At 38.8% G+C, this 15,408-nt stretch overlaps 1 protein-coding gene across 4 annotated transcripts in view; it reads left to right on the top strand.

The window, feature by feature from the left end:
- adck1 (aarF domain containing kinase 1) overlaps positions 1 to 15,408 on the top strand; it is an 87,269-nt gene that overhangs the window by 52,801 nt on the left and 19,060 nt on the right. For 3 of the 4 annotated variants that reach the window (XM_047611797.1, XM_047611798.1, XM_047611799.1), the window contains 2 exons: positions 759 to 956; positions 12,621 to 12,814. In XM_047611797.1, the coding sequence (XP_047467753.1) occupies positions 759 to 956; positions 12,621 to 12,814 (392 nt within the window). Of the gene's footprint in view, positions 1 to 758; positions 957 to 4,777; positions 4,930 to 12,620; positions 12,815 to 15,408 lie in introns of those variants that run through there. The other variant, XM_047611800.1, reaches the window with a different exon arrangement.

Below are 15,408 nucleotides of genomic sequence, written 5' to 3'. Positions count from 1 at the left end.
GTACCAGTTTCTTCATCCTCCAGGAACTAATTGTGTGAGGAATTGTTGTTCATCAGGAGGAACCCAGGATCAACTGCACATGCGTATAGAGTTCTGTGTGCCCTTCCATGGACATTTCTCAACCAGACCATCCCTGACCCACCACCAAACCAGTCTTGCTGAATGATTGCAGGCTGCATAACCTTGTCCGCGGCTTCTTCAAAACCATTCAAGTTTTTCACATGTGCTCAGGGTGAACCTGCTCATGTCTGTGAAAAGCACAGGGCTCCTTTGGTGGACCTTACAATTCCAGTCAAGCTCCACAGTGCTGGGCAGTTAAACAGAGTGCCCATTACTAGACGACATCAGGCCCTTAGGCCACCATCATGAAGTCTGTTTTGATTGTTCAGTCAGAGACATTCACACCATTGGCCTGCTGGAGGTCATTTTGTAGGGCTTTGGCAGTGCTCATCCTGTTCGCCCTTACACAAAAGTACACCGGTTTTGCTGACGGGTTGAGGATATTCTAGGGCTAGAAACTTCTCCAGGCTCTTAGTAAACCTTCTCGCAGTGGCGTGTATTGATGTTCTGTCCTGGAGGAGTTGGACTGCCTTTGAACCTCTGTAGAGTCCTGGTATTACCTCATGCTACCAATAGTGACACTTACCCTAGCCTAATGCAAAACTAGTGACAAAAAATGTATCCTTCACTGAGCTGTCCCAGAACTTTTTTTGTTGAAATGCCAGCAACAGAATCACTCATAGTCCCTTGCCTTCCAGGTCCTGCAACCAGACTTCAGGTTGGACTACTGTCGGCTGTGGCAGGCTCTAATTAAAGGCAACATGTCTGGGGTGGAGCGTTACAGCCGCAGACTCGGAGCTGGAGATCTGTACCCCCTCTTTGCCTGTGTGTTGACTGCTCGGTCCTGGAACTCTGTGAACGCCGGCATCAGTTCTGTACCTGTCACGAACTCTGAGGTAAGACTTCTGCCACGCATATTTATCAAGTCTTTACCATCTTGTGCTTCTCATACTTTTACACCAGAATATGGAAGGCTGCTATTATTCTATTAGCACCGTCTTCAGACGTATAGAAAAGATGCAAAAGGTAAAATATCTCTGTCTATCAAACATGCAGTTGAGTGGTTTGTTAATTCCTGAACCACGCAAGGTGCCCAGCTATTACTTTGAATTGTGGTGAAATTGTGATAAAACCTTTTTTTATACCCTTTAGTCCTTTTGGTTGGGTGCTGGACATACTGGACAGTGTATGACTCAAAATAGATTTAGGCCACACAATTGCTTATGAACTTGATTGTGTGATTCACACTGAACCAAAAACCACTTGTAAACTCACTGGACAAAGAGTGTCTGTAAATAAACAAACTCCTCATAAATTACTTTATTACCAAAGATAATTGGTAATTTGATTCATTTGGTGCAGAGTCTTTTACATAGTCTGTGTAGTCTATTAGGAACCTATGGGACGTCAGCCAGCTTGGCCAGTTGATGTCTTGGCTTTGCTGGGAGAGACCATAATGAATATGCTCTACAGGAGCCAAAAACACAGAAGAGAGAGTAAGACTCCTACTGAGTCCCTTAAAGCATATGTACTGAATGAGCAAGTTTCATAAGAATGGAGTGCTGTCTTTCAAGGCATTGTCTGGTTCTCTGATGAAGGGAAATCTTGATGCTACACCATACTGTATAAAAGTACTTAAAAAAAAAGTGTCAAGAGGTTGTGTTTAATTCTTTCCCATTTAAGCTTGGCAATGTTCAGGTGTACAGATCCAGATAAATAAAGAAATGGTTTGATTGGTTGGCTTAAAAAGGAGGTTCTATCCCCATGCCCATTCTATCCGTCTGATCAACTCTGAGCCTTAACTGGACTTAAGTACCATTGCATAAGTGCACTTTATTCTCTTTATTCACACAGCTTTATTTTTCTCAGTTATACATTGATACCAATATTTTTACCTTGTGTGCTGTGTGGAGTTATTACTAGTCCTACTGTATTATTTATTTTACTACTGGCTGCAAATACAACAATGCCTTTCACTGTGCATTGCACTGTGCATAACTGTGCATGTGACAAACAAACCCCATCTTATCTGTTTAGGAAAGCTTGACTGACCTCAACACCTTTAGGGTGAAGGGTGACATGGGCCAGGCTTTATTACCTGTCTGTGAGTTTGAAATCACCAGTTCTGTTGGCCACGCAGCATAACGTGTTATTTTTTAAAATAGGACTGAGAGACCTAAATATTAACTCTAAAACAGTTACGTTAGTTCCAGAATTAACCAATATAAAACCAGTTTATGTGTATCTTTACCCACAGGTATTCCTAAAAGCCATCTGTGCTCAAGAGAGTTTATTTATATCTCTCTTATGCAACCTTTTGAAGCTGGCAAAAAAACTACACAACAGTCTGCTACAGTGTGCCACCCCCTCACATGTGACGGGCAGTACCAGGCAGAATTTTGCAGTGGCGGGCACATGAATATCTCTGTTTACTTTTTTTAATGTTTATAAAAATTAAATGTGTATTTTAGGGAAATCATAAAGGAGAGCTGATGTTATGTCTAGACAAATACCAGGGATATGAGAAAAATATTCTTGTGTTATATACCTGAAGCATGACCATATGTAAAAGGCCCATCAGATGTGACATTTTGGTTAAGTTTAGTATTTCACTGCTTGAAGTTACAATGAGTAATCATTTAAATTGAATACAGGGCATCAGTTGGCTAATGGAATAAAGGGAAATAATGTTTTATTAAAACTTTTTTTTTTTAAGGATTCTTCACTGTGTCGCCATATTGGAAATTAAAAGAAAGTAGAACATGATAAACACAGTACTCAGGCATAACAGCGCCAATTTGCTTATGGTACTGAATACGTTTTTTTGTCCAGATCATATTGTTTCTGTTGAACTCTTTGTAATCTGAATACACAATATACATAGAATAAAGAAAGATCAATGATAAAGGCAGTAGTATATGGTTGTAATAACTTAAATAATTTTAGTCTGGGGTTTCCTGATGATTCGTGTTTTTCTATCAAATAGATTTGTATCCTGTTTTGTGATCATTGCTTTTTCTGATAAATTAGTGAAATTTATAAATCAGCTGAAAATGGCTGTGACTGCATAAGGTAGGTAGGATAAAGGAATAAAAGGGATCTACAGCAGTGCATATAGCACGGTGACCCTTCAAGAAACCTTCAAGAAAAAAGCATCAGTTTAACAGTAAATATCCTTTCATGACACATCTAAGTGAATATATGCTTTAAAATGATAATGTTACCTAAACCACTCTGTGTATGCTGTTGTGCTGGCTAAATCTTCCTGTATCTTATTCCCTGTCATGCAGGAATTAAGAATGTAGTAGACTGTTGTGGTGAAGGGGTAGCCTTTAGCTTTTCACTTACTACTGGACCTATCTTCTTGTCCCCAGTTTTAACCCTAACCCTTCAATAATCATTGGGCAATGAGTGGAATAATGGCACTGAGAATCAAAGGGGCAGAAGTAGTTTACCAGAAGTAGAGACAGCATCACGACATCCATGAGAAGCTTTGACTAGACACTGTCCTCAAGGACGGGGCTCAGACTATAGACTGAGGTTCAACCCAGATTACTTGATAATATGTGGTATTTTCAGATCCGACTTTAAACTTCTCCAAACACTCATGTGTCCATTAGCGGTTGTCCTAGTTAATATTAAACATGTAGGATTTATAATGATCGTGTAAATACTTCCACAGAAAACAATGTGAAAAACAATTGAACAAGGACACAGAGTAACTGACTGCGTTGTCAAGCAACCGCAAACATCCAGGCTAACTTTAGCTAGCATGCCACTGTTGACAGATATTAAAACTGATCTCACCTTCAGTTTTGAATGAAGAATAAATGCCACATATTGACTGTGCGCATCTCCTCAACAATTTTTTCATCCAAACTTTTTTTTCTCAACACGATTAAGTGAGTAAGTCTTTGGGTTTGATTGGTCGTTTGCCAAACATCTTGCAGGTGCATAATTGTCACCTCTGGACTAGATATTGAGACATTGGATTTCCAGTGAATTTTTCCACCACAGTCTCTGTATTGTTTATATTTGCTACACTCTATGATTGCGTGGGGTCATGCGATCAGCACTCCCTGATCTGGCAGGATAAGTACTATCCTGTGGTAAGTGTTGGGCAAATATTTTCAAATTTTATCACAAGTTTAACATTTGAGAGAGGAATGTCTCAATGCGGATGTCAAGTCCTCACTCAGTATTAATAGGTGTCAGCGGGAGTATGCTAGTTAAAGTTAGCATTGAAGGCTACCAGTAGATACCACCGTGAGATCAGCTGTTCTCTGTCTTTCTAGACTTGTTCTTCTCATTGTTTTTTGTGAATATATGACATTAAGCATTAAGTTTGGATCTGTGAAGATATCACATCACTAAGTAATCTGGGCCAAACCTCAGACCTGGTGACTTGTGTTTGCTCATTGCCGACATTACACAACAGTTCTAGTATATATTATCTCAGGACACTTGATCATTTTATTGTGTTGACCATTTAAAAACAGGCTATAGAATGTGGACAAGTGAATTCAGAGGCTGTCCAGTTATGAGAGTGATTAGATTTGTGCTAGAGCCGCATTATTTGTATATCGTTATATATGTCTTTGTTCTAAGCTCATTGTGTGAGCATTTTTAGCCATTAGTCAACCTAATCATTTCTTTGTGAGAATGGATTTAATTAAGTTAGGTGCATTTTTCTCCCTTCCTCTTTCTCCCACTTTAGCTGAGATGGAAGCACTCCCACCAATGTAACCCCTCTGTCCACACGGGCCACACATTCCATTAGGCAGAAGCCACTCTAGCGCCTTCTACTTCACCGCACTTGTTTATGTATCATTCTGGAGTCAAGAGTTTTAAGTTTGGAGACATTTCCCAACCACTCATCTGCTTCACCTTGTTTTTGTATTCCGTCTCCTCTTTTCTGTCCTTTGTTGTTGCCTCTCCTCTCTTTTCCACTCTCTTGTGCATGGATCTTTTTTTTTTTTAAAACCCTGCTTCTAACAACTGATGATGCATTCCATTAGCGTTAATGCAATCACATGCACGCAGCAAATGTTGAGTGCTTTTAGAGCTGTGCCTTTTTGCTGTCTTTTTTCCACGTGCAGGAACATTTTATCTTTTTAATGAATGCGTCTTTCCTGAGCATTGAAAACAAAGTAATTAGCCAAAAATATAACCAGGTGGTGGAACTACAAGTTAAGTGTATTTTGTCATATGTTTTTTGATCCACTCTTGTTATAATTTACTGTTCATTCTTTGTGGTGCTAATTTGAAATTCAACGCTTTCCCCTTGTTTATCCGTTATCTTTATAAAGTCAGGGTTATGCATATTTGATTACTCTGATGCTCTATTCTTGATTTAAATTACTCAAAAATTTCTTATGTCATCATTTATTATATGAGCTTAACCCAGTTTAAAAATCAGTATGATTGAAACCCAATATTGTGCAGATTCAAGTTTACTGTGTTAATCTCATAACTGAGTTACCACAATTAGCAATTTCCAATATGTAAATGTATTGTACTTATGAACACACTGTATACCCAGTAAGTTGCTCTATAGTTAAATTTATTTGTGCTTGTATCATGTTTAAGTGCTTCATGCTTTATTCAGATGTATGAATGTATGGATTTGTCTGATGGCTTCCGATTCACTTTTTTCTTTCTTCTTTCCCATCTTGCTTTTTTGTTTCTATCTACCTGGCTGGCCTTAAGCATGTGTCCACCAGTGTATGAGCTGGATGCTGCTCAAGGTTTCTTCAACATTTGACTAATACTCTTATATGGTTGTACTGTGTACATGGAATGCTTTGTAGAAGTATCCATCGCAGAAATGTTAAAATAAATATTTAGACTTATACAGACTTTAATGATCCACAAGGGAAATTAATTGATCATAGTAGCTTAATTGGCAAAATAAGATGAGCTGTTATACAGCTGGATAGAGTTAGGTATAGAAGAAGTTCTGTAGCGTTCACTATGGGAGCGGAGTTGAATCAGACTCTTGGAGAATGGGCTCCTCCGACCCTCTGATGTTTGGTGGAGTGGATGGGATGGATTGTCCATAATGGAGAGCAGTTTATCCAGTTTCCTCATTTCCCTCACTGAGACAAATGACTCCAACTCTCTACCCAATCACATGTCCAGCCTTTCAGATCAATGTGTTGATCCTACTGATGTCTTTTTTGCTGGTATTACTCTCCTAACAAACCACAGCAAAGTAGGGCACTCGCTACAACAGACTGATAGAAAGACCCTGCACACACTGATCTGAACTTCCTCAGAATATAGAGTCTACTCAGGCCCCTCTTGTACACAGCATCACTGTTGTTCCTCCAGTCCAGCCTGTTGTTCATGTAGACTCCCAGGTACTTGTAGCAGTCCACAACTTCCACCTCCAGGCCCTGGATGGTGATTGGCTCACTGGTGTCCTCCTGAAGTCAGTGATCAGCTTCTTGGTCTTGTCCACATTCAGGGGTAGGTGGTTTCCTGGGACAACTCCACAAAGAGGTGTAAAGAGTGAACAGAAAAGATCACATGCATAGAACTGATCAACAAAAAAGATCAATCTTAAGAGATGCTAATTCCAGGGTTTGGTTATCTGATATCCAAATTAAATACACTATGTTGTGTTTTGGTTTCTTAAACAAACACTGGTCTGTACTCTGTCTGCAGCTAGGTCTACTCTGCATTTTGAATGTGAGCGAAAAATGAATAAAACTCATTCTGGTAACCTGGCGCCAGGACAAGGCTTTTATACTATTAAATAAGACTAAATGTAGTTCCCCTTGTCTAGCGGCAGTCTTTTTTTTTTATATCCTAGCCTAACTTAAATCTTTGTTCAATAAAGTTACTGATGGCATGCTGGAGATTGAAGTCATGCTACGCTGGTCAAAATACACCAGAATGTGTCCATTTGTCAGCGAATGATCTCTGCTTCAAAGGCATGCCAAGTTTTACTGCATAGTCAAGTAGCACATGAAGAATGATAAAAATTTATTACATCCTGTTGAATGTTAAACCTCCACACACTTGTTCAATCACTGTATAAAATGTACTTGATTGTCTCGATATCAGTTTCAATTAGAAAAACTAATTCAGACCGTGTTTTCCAAATCGCACTGCAGACCCTGTCCAGCAATCTTTGTTTACTCCTGCTGACCTCCAAGAAGCCTTATAAATTAGGATAACCTCACTTTATGTTTGAGAGTGGAACACAGTCTCAGAATTGACTTCCCAGAAGTTAACATATTCATTTGTTTAGTGCAATTTATCAACTGCCCACATACATTTGCTTTTTACTTCCATACTTAATAAAAATAGCATGGGTAATAACAAACCATGTGGTTGATTCTGATATTTTTCCTCTCTCACTGTGTTTCTGCCTATTATTTTCTTCTGTTTGCCATACAAATGCTGGAAATCAGCTGGCCAACTCTAATACGCTAGGCAAAAAGAAAAATAACCAGCACAGATTCCACTCCCCCATCCAAATGAATTTCCTTTGCCTTTTGCACGGCCTATTATCGCACCACTCGCAATACAATATGTCCTTATTGAAGCTTTCAGATGCAAATGAGAGCACTGTCACCTTCTCTGTGTCCTGCTGACAGCTGTGAGGCCTGCTACCCAACCTCCTATAATTACTACTAATTGTTATTCCCCAAGCAAGACTCAGCAGAGCACTTCAGAACACCCAGCGCCCCGTTATTTGGACTGGAGGGCTATGGTGGAGTATCATTTTGTAGATTTGTGTCTTTAGCCTGGTAACTCTATCTTTTTTTCTTTCTTTCTGTCTTTTTTTTTTAAAAAAAAGTAAATAAGGAACGAATGGAGAAGTGTGATGTGGATAAGAAAAATGATTAAGCAAGGATTAGTGCTACACCTCCACCTGTGTTGTGCATGCATAGTTAATTATGTTTAAGGACAATATTCGTTGCCAATGACGGAATGGTTTCATAGCAAGAGCTTGAAGCCAATCCAGAAGAATCCATCGTATTTAATGAGTCAGATAAGTTTGCAGTCATAAAGCAATGATTTGATCAGCGTCTCATTATCTCGGGAGTCACTGTAGCTGGAGCATAATCAGATTCTGTTTTTTGTGGTTTTGGGCTTTCTTAGGTTTTGCACGAGAGGCTACAGATTGAAAAATTATGTGACAAAGAGTTATGATGACAACAGTGAGAAGCAACTGATTGGTTGAAGCTGGTGTGATAGATGGTGATGGACAGATGGTTCATCCAGCCACCTGCCTAGTACTTATTTAAAGTTCCTGTCCTCTTCCTGGCAGTTGTTTTGTTGTTTTTTTGAATTTGTGTACATTTGGTGTAATCCAGTCAGATATGGTAGTCAGAATAACGGCAAAAAGAAACTTCCTCTATCACCCTTAAAATCCCATATCATCTGACACGTCTGTATGTATGTGACATGAGATTGTTATCCTTTGTCTGTTTGTCGTCAAACCACAGTACAGTCCCTTTGGGACTTGGTAGTGTAAGTGTAGGTGGGGAATAATCAGATGCTGTTTGTTTGCTGCATTGCCGTTGCTTGTTCGCATCACTTCCTGTGGGCAATAGACAGAGACAGAGAGCAGAGACAGACTTTATCTGTGTCAGAATGTTGACTAGCTGTCTGCCTCTCTCTGTGCCTGTCAAATCTCTGTTTATCTGGACTGACAGCTCTGACAATGCTGCTGTCACATATGCACAGGCGTACACACGCACGCACACATGCACACATAAGCACATAGTAGATATACAGGGCTGTGAAAATTTTAAATATTAATACTTGCGACTATGTATATGTATAAATGAAAAAGTCTTCTTAAAAATACTACATGTACAGTATGTGCATGGAATATGGTGGTTGGTCTTCTTTTAAATCTATTCAGGCAATGGTAACATGTCACTCCCTAACTTAAGAATGGTTCTAAAGTCAAATGGGAAATAATAGTTATTCATGTTGATAAAGGATACTGTTTCTGTTCAAAGATGGTCTTTGATGTTAATGTCCTCCTTGACATTTTTTTTGGCATCTACTCATGTTCAGTAACCCTTTCCAGCAGATGCCATGGCTGGTTTGGTTTATAATCTTGGGACAGCTATATCTTTAGAGAATGTATGTCTTTGATTTTATTTCTGTCAGTGTAATATGCTAGATAACGTTAACCTAGAGGGCTGGAATATTGATTGTTGCGTGATAGCGCTGCTCTGTGAGCTTATAGACTTGTGTATCTCATTGGTTATTCTAAATGAACTGATTTAATCATCCTAAATGTCTAACATGTTTTATATAATCTGAGTGGACTCAACAAGTACCAAGTGGGCATACTTGGTAGAGTTATGACGTTCACGAACGAACCAAATCTTTTGACCGGCTCATTAACATGAGCGATGGGAACCGACTCACCTTTGGTTTGGAGCTTCTCTCCCTGAGAGATGGTTCACACAAATGCTGCTTTATTTTGGGAATGTCATTTATTTTGTTTACACTTTATTTTGTTATTGGGGTTATGGTTCAGAGTAAAAGGACTGATCTCCTGTTTTTGTAGTTCAGGTATAGGCTACTATTCACCCAAGGACAGTTCAGGAGTCCTCCTCTCAGGGTTTAGCTCAGGGTTTTTTATTTTATTTTAACTTTTTACAAAGCAACTATATGCATCTCAGGACAGTTCACTAGTCCAGTTTGTACAGTTTTGTACAGTTTGTATTAGTAGTACTAGTGGGCTGTATGCACATCTTATTTAATTTATATAATTTTAAAATATTATTTTGAGTTTTACTGTATTGTTAAAAATGTTCTTTTTTGCACTAAAAGCTTCATTGTAGCTGACTTTGTTTTGTATTGTGTTTTTTTAAGTGTTTAGGTGTTCCACAAATAACATAAGTCAAAGTAGTTTTACACACATACACACACTTTATACAAAGGATAAATAGTGATCTCACTGTCAGCTCAGAGGGATATGGCAGTGGAATATTTACAATGAATCCATATCAGACTTTAAAATCTTGTCCACACATGTCAAATGATGCTATAATCAATATTTCAGAATAATTCAAACTCAAATATTAGTGGGAAATCTGAGTTTAAAATTATTCTGATCCAAATCTCAGCCCATCATTCCTCCCTGTGATTATTTCCAGGATAAAATGAATTAAGCCTAGGCTGCCTTCTTAAAATTGAATAAATATAATGAGCCAAATGAGCCAGTCTTTTGAATGGTTCTTTGAAATGAGCGGATCCCAAAGATCCAGCTCCCTCCAAAGAGCCATAAATCCCATCTGTAATACCACGTCATGTCTTGTGTTTTCTTGACCCATTTATCCACCCCAACGTGCCTCATCTTAACGCCATTGGAGCAGTTTTCCCCCTTTTTTGTGTCTCAGAACAGTTACTTATTTTTCTCCAGCATGTAAAGAACCTTTAGTGACCACAGAGTGAGGTGTATTTTGGTTGTTCAAACACAAAAATCCACGACTGGCAACCGACATTTAGAACACAAACCTCATACAGTAGCAAAATCTGAACAAACACAGAGAAATAGATTTATCGGATGCACCTTTGTTTTTTGTTGCTGTGTGTCTCACCAAACTAATATTGCAATCTGTCAGATGGCTATTATGGCAATTCAAAATACACAGTGGCGAATGGAGTAAGTAAAGAAAAAAAAAAAAAGAAAGAAAGAAAAAAGTTCTCAGGGGAGCTCCCCATCGTGTAGTTTTCCTGGTGGATTCCCCAGAACTGATTGGTGTGAAAGCAGGTCACCTGATTTTCTCCTTTAATTACTGTGTCCACTAGAGGTCACACTGACAATGAAAGCTACTGTAGGCCCTTAGATCTGCATGTACTAAGATATGTGAGGTGGTTTTTAATTAATATACTGGATCTATTTGGTTCCTCAATCATTGCCCACATTTCATGTGTTAATGTTACTGACCACAGATTGATTTACATCTTACTATTCCTTTTGCCACTCCCCTACAAAATATTTGTTGTCTAATACAGCTATAAATAAATCCAACCTCAGCAAAATTAGTGCACATATCCAGATTTGTTGCAGGTTTGTTACATCTTTTTCTTATGAAAAGAGTGCTTTGCAAATATATTTTCTACTGTGTTAAGTCAAAGACATTGTCAGTGAAGCCTATATTTGTAAGAAGTGTACATTTTACTGCAAATTTAACGTGAGCTGGCAACAGTTATGAATCAAATATCCCTAAGTTTTATTAAGAGCATATTGTCTTTAGAGTTTTAGACAATGTTAAAAGGTATTTCTTCATTATATTTCCAATTAGCTTGTAATTTCACAGTTGTACAGTTCAATCTTGGAATGTCCTGTACTCGTACTGATTGCTAACCTCCTGATTTTACTTTCTGTCTAAAAATTGGTAAATGACTAAGGGTTTGTAAGCTTGCAGGCCACGTCGTTCCATGAATAATAGTGTAATTTAGGCCTGCCGATGTGCAGGAAGGAGAAAGCCTTTGAAGTGGAGTATAGCAAGATGCTGATGCTCACATGGCTGCTCAAACAGCCATCTTAAACATCAAAGAGAACAAATAGTTGCCATGGAAGTAAACGTCATCTCTTTTCTCTCATTTTTCTTCCTTCATCATTTCTTTTTTCTCTGCTCTGTCATACACTATGTTTTCATTTGTGCTGAGACAAAGCTCTGGACTATTCTTGTTTTAATCCAACCATTTTATTCGCTGCCTTTTTCCTCATTTTCCTCATTTTATCTCCGTCTTTCCTTTCTGACTTGATATTATCCCACTGCTTGGGACTGCTAGTTCCACGCCCCAAAAATTTCTAATTTGGACAAATTAGAAAAAAGTCCAGATTGAGACATTGATCTAATGTTCTTCCATGTTCACTTTGAGGAGTTCTGGAAGTTTTTTGGACTGTCTCTCTGTTAACGATGGACTGTCATTCCTCTTAGATAATTCATTTAGTTGAGCTGTTCTGCCAGAATATCAATTACTGGGATAGTCGCTGCATACCAAGATGTCCTTGGAACAACGCAACCGATGCTTTCAGTACACATTAGGAAGTCAAAACATTTTTGACAAGACTTACTAAGGCAGATAAGTGCTACTTTGAGGAATCTAAAACTATTTTGATTAATTCCACATAATTCCGTATGTGTTGTTTAATAGTTGTAATCACTTTTGATCCATCTCAAACATTCCTTTTAGTCAGGTGCAACCTGGTAGATTGCACTGTTGTTTCCTGACAAGACATTAAATAGATATGCCAGCAAGGCCACCCAGATAGACAACTGTCTTAAAAATATATATGCTGCATACCATATTCTTTTTTCCCACCTTGCCAGGTAATCAGTCTGCTCATTGGGTATTATTTTGTTGTATTGAACAGCTAACCCTCTGGTTTGCTCTACCTACTGAACCACAGCTGCCCACTGTGCCCCAGGTGTGTGCATCCGTTCAGAAGAGATTGAATCAGTCAAAATTACGCATGGGTTTACAGGGTGTTTGACTTGTACAGGTACATAATATCACCAGTGAGTCAGCAAGAGACAGCTTGTCTTGTTATCTGTCTTCCCTGGCAGGATGTTGAGATACGGACCAATGCAGCTCTCTACTTGCCCCAGATCAGCGATCTGTTGAACCGAGTGCCCCGGCAGATGCTGTTGCTGCTCAAGACCAACGATCTGCTGAGGGGAATTGAGACCACATTACAGACCAGAGCGGCCTCCTCATCTTTCATCAACATGTCCCGTTGCTGCATAAGAGCCATGGCCAGGTCAGAAACATTGTGGTGATTGCTCTGTCATTGTAGTTTCTTTGTTTAATTTTAACTTAATGAGACATCTTGTTTTGTTATTTAAAATTCAGTGTAAGAAAAGTACTACACTACTGTTGCAGTGCATGTCCATTCAACACTGACTGACTCAAAATCTGTCATGGATATGGAAGCCCATCATTGTGATGCATACAAAAGAATACAAATGTAAACATACCTTGTTTTACTGTATGTCATCACAGAAATGTAATAACCCTGTTCTTCCAAAGAACTTTAATGGCTGACTAAATAATGATGAATGTTACTTGTTGACCAGACACTTTTGCATTGAATGTTCACACAGAATATCACCCAGATATCTAGCCATTTCAGTATTTTTTATATGTTCATCTGTTGAAATAGTAACTGGAGCCAGAAGGCAAACATGACTCAAGGCCATAGCAATGATCACGACAGAAAACAGCTAATTTGGAGGAACAGAAAACAGAACAGCACTGAGATACAAGAAACAATGGATGTATCCTGCACATCAGTAAGAAAAACTCTGAGGAAAAGAAACATTGGCGCAAAATAAATTCAGGAAAGGTTGCCCACATAAAGGAAATGCTGATGATTATTGGATAGTCTTTAAACAATTGTTCTAATTCTGCTGCAGTTCTAGAAACATTCTATTATCTGTGAATAATTTGCTCTCAGCAGTGCTTGTGTACATACTGGTATGGTCAGACAGGAAATGTGACACAACTAAAAAGAAGTTAAGCTGACAACAAGTAGGTGGCTTTGGAGGAGAAAGTGAAATTTGTCTTTATAAGCTGGGAGACGAGGGATGTGGGCTGTCACTTCAACTCTCAGCTGATGACTGAAGGACAAGACTCTACACACACACACACACACACACACACACACACACACACACACACAGGGGCTGTGCCTTGGACTCCTGGACTCCTGACAGCAGTAGAGCTTATCTGAAAAAGCACATCTTATAAAATATTAATAAACAGTAGTGCCATCGATAGTATACAGTAATGCAGCCACTGGGCTCCCATACTTTAACTCATTCTGTACTCACAGCTGATCTGTTTGACTTTAGGAAAGCCTTTTATACCTTGTATTCTACATGTTGATGATGTATCTAAATTAGATGTATTAAGCTAATGGGGTCATCTGCATACCAGCCAAGGCCTTTTTGTGTGCATGTTGAAAAGACATGCACACAAAAGGCAGATTAGGTTGTAGAGGTTGCACGACTTCAGATTTTTTAAAGTCGACTATTATGTGATGAACACAGATTAGTCACTGATGGTATCAGTCAAAAAAACACAGCAGCTAATAATGCTTTGCAACAATGAAATTTATACTTGAAACGGACTGTCGTGATGGTGTTTAATAGCACTTAACAGTGTGTTGTAAGATTGGATAGTTTAGTCAAGAAGAAGTATTTACTTGAAACCTTGTCTCTATTGTAGTAGTACTTTTATGCATTTCATGACTGACTTACATATTCTGAATGGGCTTCTTCTTTAGTGAACTATTTGCACACACTTGATGAACCGCTGCTAGTTTGTTGCAAAAACACTGGGCTACTCACCTGCCTTCTCCAAGGCATCTATGTTGTTATTGTCATGTGACCAGCGACTAGTCGACAAGATGTTGAATGGTCGACTATTATGGTTGTATATCTTAAATGGAATATTGTCTGTATTTTTCCACCCTATGATAGACTGGTGACCTGTCCGAGGTATATGACCCATGATCCCTGACAGGATTAACGGCTTCTACAAATGACTGATGATAGGAGTAAGAGTCATGTGTCAGAAGTGTTATGTGCCACTAAGCACGTTTGTGATGCCAGAGTGTCATTTTCATACTCTTCGTTCTATTACGTGTACTCCTTGTGCCTGTGTTGATTTCCTCTAGGCACCACACACTTCAAAAACATGCTTGTTAGGTCAATTGGTGATTCGTAATTGAATGTAGGTGTCCATGAGTGAGTGGCAATGGTTGTCTGTCTCTGTGTGTTAGCTCGGTGATAGACTAGTGACCTGTCCAGGGTGTACCCTGTCTCTCATCCAATGTTAGCTAGGATAAGATAAGATAATCCTTTAATTTATCCCACAGTGGGATATCCTCTAAGGATAAGTGGTAAAAGATAATGGATGGATTTTTCTGTGCAGCAGACGGTCAGTGGGTTACATCACCTCTCTCACTCTGATTGAAAATTTCTTCTGAAAGGCCCATTCTGTTCTGGCTGAAAATCTAGCTGAGCTGTCATTCAAATTAGTATTTAAATATTAGTGTCAATTTAATTTAGACGCGTCAAATTTTTAAATTAGATCTACTTTTTACAGAATAAGTCATGGAGAATAAAGTTGATCATCACATGTAGACAGTGTTAACATTTGAGATGTTTCAGCACCTCAAACAAGTACCTTTCTTAACACTTCAGTACATAAAACATCTTTAGAACTACACTAATCAGCCACAACGTTACAACCACTGACAGGAGAAGTGAATAACATTGATCATCTTGTGATAATTCAGTGTTCTGCTGGGAAATATTTGGAACTGACATTCATGTGGATGTTACTTTG

This window comes from Mugil cephalus, chromosome 17 (assembly GCF_022458985.1).
Source record: "Mugil cephalus isolate CIBA_MC_2020 chromosome 17, CIBA_Mcephalus_1.1, whole genome shotgun sequence".
NCBI lineage: Eukaryota > Metazoa > Chordata > Actinopteri > Mugiliformes > Mugilidae > Mugil > Mugil cephalus.
This window is presented reverse-complemented; position numbering and strand designations above follow the sequence as displayed.